General features: G+C 44.3%; 1 protein-coding gene across 1 annotated transcript in view; it reads left to right on the top strand.

The window, feature by feature from the left end:
• Window positions 1-9,910, top strand: part of EGF (epidermal growth factor) — an 87,855-nt gene extending 77,945 nt beyond the window's left edge. The window contains exons 20-23 of the mRNA XM_012655078.1: window positions 2,046-2,210; window positions 4,846-4,963; window positions 7,766-7,856; window positions 9,705-9,910. Coding sequence (XP_012510532.1) covers window positions 2,046-2,210; window positions 4,846-4,963; window positions 7,766-7,856; window positions 9,705-9,910 — 580 coding nt within the window. The remainder of the gene's footprint in view (window positions 1-2,045; window positions 2,211-4,845; window positions 4,964-7,765; window positions 7,857-9,704) is intronic.
• Window positions 9,911-10,679: the final 769 nt, after the last annotated feature.

The following is a 10,679-nucleotide window of genomic DNA, read 5'->3' as shown; positions in this document are numbered from 1 at the left end:
AATAATAAACAAAAAGTTTTCCTGGTTTGGAGATTCTCAGGGGGTCTTTATCCATTTTGTCCTGGCTTTGAGCCAAACATCCTTTTGGGTAGGTCTTCTTTAGCCCAAGACCCCGCAATATCAGTGTCGTGAATTGTTTCTGAAAAACAGGTTGCATAGTCAAAGCACTTTGAGAAATGTATCATAGTCATTCTTAATTCATGGTCTGCCATGACACATTAAAAAGCCCTATTTGCCTTTATTTAGTCCAGAATATGTTGAAATTATTTGACTGTGGAAACTCAAACTTTTTTGACCAGGGAATCTTTTGTTTAACAGAAGAACTAATTATTAATAATAACCCAAAGAACTAGTGTCCCCCTTCCCCCCGCTTTGCGAAATGCTGACTGACTATTCTGGGTCTTACAAGCCTCAGAGAGGCTTTGCTGTAACAACCACCTGACTTGGCCAGTCACAGGACTCTTGGCCATGTGATTGACATATTCCTCAAGGCCCCCAGATCTCTGAGTGGGTCAGAGGTGTGGCCCGTCAACCTCCAACAGGTGACAAGTGGCTTCTAGGTATTGACAGCAAATGGCTGTAACCAAAGATAGCTAGAATTAAAACAGTGTGCAGGGAATCCTGGAACAGTGATGGTCCTCCTTCATGCTTCTATACTCAGATCCTGCCGTCTTGTACATGGTCAGTTCTAGAAAAATAGCCTTTCAGAGGTAAATACAGCATAAAACCCTTTTTGGAAGCAGCATAGTGTAGTAGAAAGAATATAGGCTTTGAAATCAGAGAACCATTTGAATCAAACCTGTCATTCATTAGCTGCGTGACCCTCTACTAACTCCTTGAGCCTCAGTTTCCTCATCTGGAAAATGAGAATATGCCATCAAAAATAAAATAAATAAAAGGATGTTTTTAAAGTTGATGCTTTTGCAAAGAATAATATTATAAAATACAAATGTTTACCCAAAATCCCCATAGTTTCTGGAAACTCATATTCCCAGTAGATGGCAGCATTGTTTCATTTACTTTAAAAAGATGCAACAGTAAATTGGTCACTGACAATTCCAGTAATGAGACAGCAGGGTGTTTGTGGGTGAATGTTCCTTTTTCCTCCATATAGTTTTCCCTCCTCGAAGAAAATAGGCAAATGTTTGTATGTACGTCACCAGTGAGACCTTTTCCCTTGGCCCAGTAGTGATGAAAAAATTTTTAAAAAGGGGGAATACGTTTCCCCCGCAGACTAGGTTGTGTGTCCTGTGCAGGGACTATACACATTCTTCTTTGGTAGCCTGGTTTCCACGGGGGACTCTGCTTTCAGATTCCTCTTTCTGTTGACCTGTACGCATTGCAATCTGGCCAAACATTTTCCAAGATTCCCTTGGCTCTTAGGGCAGAATTGCTTTGTGTTGGTTTTAAAAGGTGGCTCCTCAGGATTTTAGCCCAACAGAAATTGATCTTTAATCAGTGTTCTGCAATGCCTTACAGAGGCAGTATGCAAATAATCCCCCAGCAATCCCGGGGCACACAGACTAAAGGGGAAGTCCGTGCTGCATTAACTCATAAGTCATAGTGCTCCCCACTGACCCCCCATGGATTTTCTATATGCTTCCGAAGGGCTGAGTCTAGAAACGCACAGGTTGAGGCCGGGCGCGGTGGCTCACATCTGTAATCCTAGCTCTCTGGGAGGCCGAGGCGGGCAGATTGTTTGAGCTCAGGAGTTCGAAACCAGCCTGAGCAAGAGCGAGACCCCGTCTCTACTAAAAATAGAAAGAAATTAATCGGACAACTAAAAATATATAGAAAAAATTAGCCGGGCATGGTGGCGCATGCCTGTAGTCCCAGCTATTCGGGAGGCTGAGGCAGGAGGATCGCTTGAGCCCAGGAGTGTGAGGTTGCTGTGAGCTAGGGGCAAAAAAGAGTGAGACTCTGTCTGAAAAAAACAAAAAAAAAAGAAACGCACAGGTTGAGAGACGGCTGGAGGTCGCGTCTGAAAAAACGTCAGCAGTTTTGGCCATGCGTCTCCGATGACCTCTGTTTGTGTGTTGTCGCAGCTGTGTTGTTGGCTTCGTCGGGGAGCGGTGTCAGCACCGAGACCTGAAGTGGGAGCTGCGCCACGCCGGCCTCGGACGGCAGTGGAACGTCACCGTGGCGGCTGTCTGTGTGGTGGCTCTCGTCCTGCTGCTCCTCCTGGGGCTCTGGGGGGCTCGTTACTACAGGTGACCTTTCCATGGTACTCGCAACCTCTTTCTAAGCCCTCCCGCGGGGACACCTGCCTCCTTGAGATGAATTCTACATACTTACGACATTTAAAAAGTGGGATAAAAGTTAAAAAAAAAAATGGCCCAGGATCTCACTGCCCTAAAACGTCAGTGTTTTTCCTTGTTCCATTGCAGTCTTTGTCCACACAGCTACATTAAGTGGTTGTGACTTTACAGACGCATTTTTTGCATTCCACTTTCTTCTTTTAGCATCACGTGTCTCCCGCCACGACAGCCTGCATAACTATGATTTTTCATGGCTGCCTTGCATTGAGTTGGTTTCTCATAAAATATTAGCTTTTTTTTTTTTTTTAAATCAGCATCTTCCTGGAAGGAAGTTTCTGTTCTTTGGATTTTGTGTTTTCAATAATGTCAGGTTTACAGTTGGAAGCTGTGGAACAATGACATTTATACGTTTAATTTTTTTAAAATAATACTACATTAGGGTGAAGGTATAGGCAACACAGTGTTTGCTCATTTTCCAGTTTCTTAAAAAGTAGGACAGCATCCTCCACTATCACCAATATTGAAAAATACTTTATGTGCTGTTCCCGTTTATGCCGTACAAAATCAGTGAGTCGTAGGATCTCGGGGCTGAAGAGGTCTTTGTGGAATTATCTAGTTCACTCTTATCATTTCATGGCTGAAGAATCTAAGACCCACTTCACTAGTCCCAATTCTCTGGGAATGTACGAAATACCTGCCACCGTCTGTAGATAAAAATGTAACCACGTTTACTGGTACTGCACAACCACTCAAGTGACAACCGTCTTGTATTCTGGAAAATTCAACATATCAGCCAAGATGCACTTGTCTGAGATCCTGCTATATCCCAGTGTAGTGGCTCAGAGCAGGGGTTCTGGAATTGGATGGCACAGGTTCAGGTCAGAGTTAGCGTCTAAATAACATCAGGCATGTATCCCAGCCTCAGCGTTCATTAATTTCCTTTCCTGTAAATAGAGACAAGAACAGTGCATACCTCAAGGGTTATTATGAGATTAATTGTGTTAATCTAAGTAGAGTTACCTATGTGTGTGGCTACGTTTGTGCCATAGATAGATCGATTCTGACAAGATCAAATTAAAATTGCCAGTCTATCGCCATGCCACTCAAGTATGCTGAAAAATATAGCTCTAGCATTGAGTTTTTAAGTCGGATGTGTTAAATACTTTTTCCTTAAAGAGTTAAAATCAGTTATTTCTTCCCTTTATACCATTCCTTGCCTGTCTTGTCTAGAGATTGAGTGTTTGACACCATTTGTCTTCAGTATCTCTCAAAAGATGAGTGTTTGTAAAACTAAATAAATTATAAAAGCATCCTAACATTATTACTTCATAAAACTTGAATTCCCGCGAGGACCCCGCCCCTCGTAAGAAAATCAGCGGGAAGTATTCCATCACAGACTGTAACTCTGTAGCTCTGCAACTTTGCAACTGTTTCTGTTAGCCACTTGCTTTGATTTCTTTCCTGGAAGCCTTTGATTAAAATCCGTGATAACCCACGCCACCTGTGTCGCGGCTTCTGCAGCTTCCCCGCAGCCCTTCCCTTCCTCATCGCTCTTCCCGGGACGTCCCGGGAGGGCGTCTGGCAGATGGTCGCACGCCTAGAGGCAGTTAAGCTGCCCGCGTGCCCCACGACGGCAGTGCCGCTTTGGACTCTTGAGGCTGGCTGGTGGTCCTGTCTGCCGCGTGGTCCTCATGCCTTCCCCGCTTTCCCTGCAGTGGCCGCTGTGCGGTGCGTGATGTGCCTGTCTCTCCCTCCAGAGACTTTGAGGACAGAGCTCCTACCTTAATGCTAAACCTGCAAACCCGCCTCCCTCCGGTGCGTGGCGCAGTGCCTTGCATGGAGTTAATGTTTGTCAAACAAAACAGAGTATTCTGTTTAAAAGGCAGGATTTGGAAGCAAGAGACCTAGTCTATTTCCTGGCTTAGTGGCCGTGAGACCGTATTATCTCAGGTCTTCCACTCCTTCTGTTTCTGCCTCTGCTTCCTTAGGGGGTGGGAGATCTCAGTGGGAAGTGGAGGGAGCCCCGGCTTTGCGTCATGGTGACCCTGTTCCCGCGCCGCCCTCAGTGGCTGTGCCTTGGGTACGTCACTGCCCGCTCCGAGCCCCACTGGCTGCGCTTGCAAGCAGAGCTAATGACGTCTGCCTGCCACAGTCGCTGGAATGTCACTTCCACAGACAGCCCCTCTGCTCCCCCCGAAATTGGTATGTCTAGTAAGGTAGGAAGTTTGTTGTTGTTTTCCTGTTGCTATGTCCCCAGTACCAGGATGGTGCCTGGGGTATAGTTAGTACTCAGTCGGTACTGTGAGTACAAGAAAGCAGGGCTCCCCCTCCCAACACACACACACACACACACACCTCACAGAACTTTGGAAAGGGTGAAACATCATCTGGAAAGTATTTTGAGTTCTGCAGAAAAGAATGCCTTAAACACCTCAAGGTATGGTCCTAGTGGTCTTCATATTTCTTCTCTCCTGCACATTTTAAGTACCTAAATTTCAGGAGCAAAAATAGTAGTCCCTGCCCATTGCTGAGTAGGCCAAGTGTTTTGATTTGTTTTGAGATTGTCTCACATTATGCTTTATCACAGGACTCAGAAGCTGCTCTTGAAAAATCCGAAGAACCCATATGATGAGCCCAGCAGAGATGTGAGTGGCAGCTGGCCTGCCACCAGCGCGGCTGGAATGTCTTCTTGCCCCCAACCTTGGGTAATACGACCAAGGCAGATGAAGCAAGAAATTGGCTTGTTATTAACTTCAGTTCATTTTTTCTCATTAGTACAGAGTTCAGAACAACTGGCATCTGTTATAGCTTCCAGCTGGTGTTGCTAGGGAGGTCCCGGGTGGGAGGGCAGGGGAATTGTGTCCTGAACTAAGGGAATCAGATGAGTTAAAATAACGCTGTAAAATAATGGTGCAAAGAATTTTGGAATTTTTTCTTTCATGTCAATTCTTTCTATAACTTAGATTTTTTATGTGTTATGTGAAAAGCATTTCCCAAATTTTAGTTGGTGCCTTTCAGATGAATGTCGTAAAAACCCACGGTTATGTTTCTAACGTTCTTAATATTTCTTTTCTCGTGTACATTTTAAGTCCCTGCACTTCAGTAGCAAAATAGATTTAGCAAATAAAAAGACAAGACACCTAGTTAAATTCATACTAAAAGTTCAAGTTGAAATTCAAATGTAACTGGCTGTCCAGTATTTTATCTGACAAACCTAGATGTTTTCCAGAAAGCATAGTGGATTGGGAAGTTCAAGATGCCTCATGGATCACCCACTTCAGTAACTGATCTTGGAACAGTAGAGGGCAGACTTGGGACAGGCCCCACTAAGCTCCCTAGAATCTACTGAGGGAATTTCTACTTCCAGAAACCCGTCAGTCAACTTGACTGAGTCAGTGTGTGCTCTTGGTCTTATCTGCGGTGTAAATTGTAGAAGCAGCTGGAATGTACGGCAGGTCCATGGAGGATGGAAACCTCAGGAAAGAGCGGTTAGGGAGAGGTTATCGAGGGGCAGAGGTAATGTTAGAGTCCTTCCCGCATCATTTCACCTGTCCCCAGCCCCACCTCGCTGTGCGTTCCCAGACGATAGCTTTCCTGTAGCTGTGCTTTTGACTAACAGGTGATTGTCTGTCCCTGCCTGTAATAGACACTCAGTATTTCTTTATTTTTTGGTTGAACTTGAGTATGGAATTAAAATAAGAAATATGAGTTCTAGCCTTACCTCCCCACTAATTGGCTGTCTAATCTTCAGCAAGTCCTTTAACCTCTGCAGACCTCTGCTTCCCCTTCGGTACAGCAAGGAGTTTGGATTAGACGATCTTGAATATGGCTTCTGTCTCTGTCCATCCCATAGGCGTGTGATTCTAGGAGGACTGAGCCACAGATGTGCTCGGGTTTTTGAGGACTCACGATGTTGTGGGCATCTGCGTTACCCAGGTTGCACTTGTCCGTCCACATGGTGTTTCATTCAGATTTGGGGTAACAAGTTTAATTCGTCTCATTTAAATCATGGGAAAGAAGGAGAAATGCAATCTGTGTGTGTCTGGTTTGTTTTTTTTTTTTTTTTTAATAATAAAAGCCATTCACTGCTGCTGTCATGAGCTGCTTGTTGGCTCAGAGCTGAGCTGGGCGGCCTGGGGCTGCCGAGCTCAGTCCCCCAGCCGTCATACCTGTCGTGGACACCAGCTGTGGCTGCAGATACCAGGGGGAGCGGGAGAGAGCTGAGCACCCAAACCAGGAGACGCAGCAACGGAAACAAATCTGGTTCCATCAGCTGCCTGCCCCGTCTCAGCCCACAATGTTCTTCTGGCAGAGAGACACGTGGATGGAAAATTCGCAGTGCAGAGGGGCGGCTTTTGACTTGAGCCACAAATAATGGGCACGGGCCCCTGCACAGCAAGCAGGTCCTGCATTCGTTTCGCAGTGTGTTGCTGCAGGGAGGCCATTAGTGAGGAGACGAAGGGTGATTGGTGTTGTGGAAAACAACGAAATGGAAACACATGTTCATGGAATTCACCCCTCCCTTACTAACACCCCGCCGTCCTCCCTTAATTGACTCCGCTCCTCATCCCCTCTTACACTTTTCTCAAAGGAAAACATGGGCAAAGAGATTCTTCCCTGTTCCCTTTTCCTCCTGTCGCTTCTGAGCCGTGGGCTCCCTCCCGTGGAGACCCCTTTCTGAACCGATGGAGCAGGTTCAGCCGAAACCTTGGGCGGCGCTTCCACTGGGTTACTGATTGACACGGACGGACAGCACCAAACCACATCCGTTGAGCACAGGGTCACGTCTTTTCCTCCCTTTTGTCACTGATCTGCTTTAATATCTAATCCATCTAGAGCGAGCGCAAGCCAGTGAGTGACCTCTGGTCAGCCTGCACGGCAAGTGCTCAGTCCATTTTGGACAGTGCAAATAATGACCAAAGTGATCATTTTGTTGACTGAAATGTTTTCTGGACCTGCCTTTTAAAATTCTGGTTCCTAAGCTGCTCAACCGTGAGAAAGCATTTGGTAGACCCTTGCAAAATAGTTGTTGCACTATTAGTTATTGGTACCTACTAATGACTCAAAATGACTCAGAACTTGGTAGCATGTTTAGATGAATTTTATTAACACACATATGTGTTTGAGAAGTTGTAGCACCTATGTAGATGAGATACTATTTGGCCTATGGGCAATGCCTAGAATACTTACAGATTCTTGCGTTGCTCATAGTAAAACAGTGGCCCCCAGGGATCCATGATCCAAAAGTTGGGATTCCAGAATTAGAATAGATTCTTCAGTAAAGACATGGGTAGTGCCTAGTTGCTTTAACAGAAAATAACTATAAATTTCCCAACGGAAAATAGAATCTTTCTTTAGCCAGAGAGATAAACTCGACAGGTCTGTTCTTCCAACTTGCATCTTCCATAGGCTGGACATGATCAAGCCGTAGACTTTGATTTAATGTATATTGAGATAATTTGTGAATTACATAATAATATCCTCTCTCCACCTTTTGTCTTCTGCAGTTCGTGGTTATAAAGGAACACCAAGATCTGGGGAATGGGCGTCAACCCGTGGCTGGCAAGGATGGCGGCCAGTTTTCCTCCCTGCAGCCTGGTGAGTGGTTGTCTCTACCTGAGAGCTGAGTGTTTGTTCAGTGAAAAGTCTCATCTAACCACACAAATGATAATGACATTGTATGAGCTGTGTGAGCATCTGGGCTGTACTGAAGTGCCGTGGAGCTTTAGAGAAATATGTTTGGATTAGATTTCCATCTTATAAGAGGTTACCATGTTTGCTCAAAACTCTGGTCACAGAGCTGTCTGCTAGATCATTTTGAGTGAGTATACACTCCTTATTTTGAATTAGGTTGGATTTTGAAGTCATGTTTGGGGTTTGGGATCTATACCTACTGTATGTATGTAGAGTTCCAGTTAAATTGTAAGTGGCTCCAAGAACAGTGTCCCCTGTTGTAATGGGAAGGGTTCCTGTGCATCGAAGTGGGTCTGGGGATTGTCCTAGGGATTTCAGAGTATTCGGGTCTTATCAGGGGCCAGACCGCAGCCGGATGCCCGGCTGTCTGTGAAGTCCAGCCAGACCACGTGGGGAGGGACCATAAAATCAACCCCGGTCCTTAGGAACTCAGTCTACTTTGGGTAGAAATGGACTTAGATACTCTTTGACATACTACTCTTGCCAAGAGTTGTATCATGATCAACCTTTTGGGCTTCGGTCTCAGTTATCATACTTCTATTTCCAAACCAGAGATTATTGTTGGACACGCGTTTGTGTCATAAGCCTTTGGAAAGATTTAGAGAAACTTTGAGCCGACAAAAACAGTTCCTCTGCTGATGAAAGGAGCTGATGAAAGGACCTAATGAAATACCAACTCCATTGACATTTTCTATATTTGCCCTTCGCCAATATGTTTATTGCCAGACCTTCCTTGTCAGATTTCTTTGTAGAGAGAACATGGGCTTCTTGTTTTGGAAAACTCACTCTAAGCTCCCTTCCCATGTATATATGTTGCTGTGTAAACCAAAATACTGAATTCAGTAGAACTTCATTGCCTAATTTGAAGAAGCTCTGGATATTAAGGTACACTTAAGAATTGAATATAAAAACTACAATAAGTAATGTAGAAAATTTTCTATATATATGGTTACTGTTGCCTGGATAATGAACACAATCAGCATTTTCAAAAGTTGCTTGGGTTTTTATTTTTATTGGTAGCACTGTTAGAAAGTAATGGAATACCTTCGAGTTACATACTACTTTTCCTTGAGCACTAAAAACACATATTTCTTTCTTACAAAGGTAATCCATTTTAGAGGTACATATAATTTTGCAAGTGAATCAATAGCACAATGATTTGACAAGAATGTGGTTAAACGCAGAAAAGAACTAAGAACTCATTATGGTTAGCCAAGTACTCAGGACTAGATTAGAATGTTTCTTTCTTTTCTTTTTTTTTTTTTTTGTGAACTCTACTGCAAACAGTTTGACCCATTCTCTCTGGGCCACTGGTATAACTGTCTCCCGGTGTGAGTGATCACATCCCGATCCTGTCCAGCTGTCTTGTAAATGCCTGGGGCGAGAGCGCGCACGGAGGTTGGGTGGGCAGGCAGTGTGCGGAATGATAGATCTAGTTTGGCTCTGCTCCTGGAAAATCCATTAAAACATGGTACCACTGTGCTGGTGGTAATGGCTGGTGGCCATCTTCACTGACCTTGGCCAACATCAGCTGGTGCAGGTTAAGTGCGGAGGACCAGGCCAGAGCAAGGCAATACAAGTGTGTTTAAAACCTGAGCTCCATTCCCAAGTCATTCATGGTCCAGATGAGGGGATAGAAGGTACGCAGGGAAGGCTGATATGCAATGTCAGGTAGCATAGTTCTTTGAATCATCTCGGCCAACCAAGACTATTTTTAATTTTTTTAATTTCTTTATATATATATATATACAGGGTCAGTGCAACCGACTTTGTGGAGGAAGGGGCCCCAGACGTCCGGAACGGGCACAGAGGAAGGCTGCTGGATTCCACCATCCAGCGATAAAGGCTCCTGTCCCCAGGTAATGGAGCGAAGCTTTCATCTGCCCTTGTACCGGGCACGGCCCCTTGCGGAGGGAGTTAAGAAGCCCCATTCTCTCCCGTCATCTAACCCATTATGACAGCGAAGGGCCCTGGATCCACCGTGCCAAACAGAGCTGACTCAGTGAAAACTGGAATTTGGAAGAAGGTCAAGAAGAACAAACCATGTCGATGGACAGTGTATTGCCTTTGAAAAAGTAGAGGAAAACTACAGATTTCGGTTCCATAATCTCTACACTAATTGCACACTCAGCATCCTGGAGACAGATACGTAGTTGCGCTTTTATTTCTTCCCTCAAGTAGTGCCATTGCAAATTTTCAAATAGTGATGGGGAGAATCACTAGGTAACCGGAATTGGGAAAATAGTGCTTTGTAAACTGTATTTTCGTCAGTAGTCAATTTCCCCTGCAGCCCCAGAAGAAATCTGGGGTTAAATCAGGCAATCACGCTGGTTTGGTCAGTGACAAAGTAATTTCTTTGATCTGGACAGAACATCTGACTCAATCTCATGATATGGTTGGAATATTACAATTACTGTTTAGATGCATTGTAGGGGGCGTTTAACTTATCATTGCTGTGGTCCACACTGGTAATTTTGCAGAATGACTTGTGATAAAGTAATGAAAAGTATAGTAACTTAAAACTTGATTTCTTCACAATTAGATGACTTATTTTTTCTATTTTAAAATCTCTGAATGAAAACATTTAATTTTAAAAACATTACCCAAGAGACGTCAATGTTTCTCAGTCATTTCTGTCCTTTCCCCCACAAAGATTTTTCCCAGTGGTAAATTCCCCTTTCGTGTATTTGCACAGAATTTTTTTGTTTTTTACAATACAAGATTGTA

The sequence above is a fragment of the Propithecus coquereli genome, unplaced genomic scaffold (genome assembly GCF_000956105.1).
Source record: "Propithecus coquereli isolate 6110/MARCELLA unplaced genomic scaffold, Pcoq_1.0 Scaffold46, whole genome shotgun sequence".
In the NCBI taxonomy this organism is placed as follows: domain Eukaryota; kingdom Metazoa; phylum Chordata; class Mammalia; order Primates; family Indriidae; genus Propithecus; species Propithecus coquereli.
Note: the sequence above shows the minus strand (reverse complement) of the source record. Positions and strands in the feature narration are given on the sequence as shown.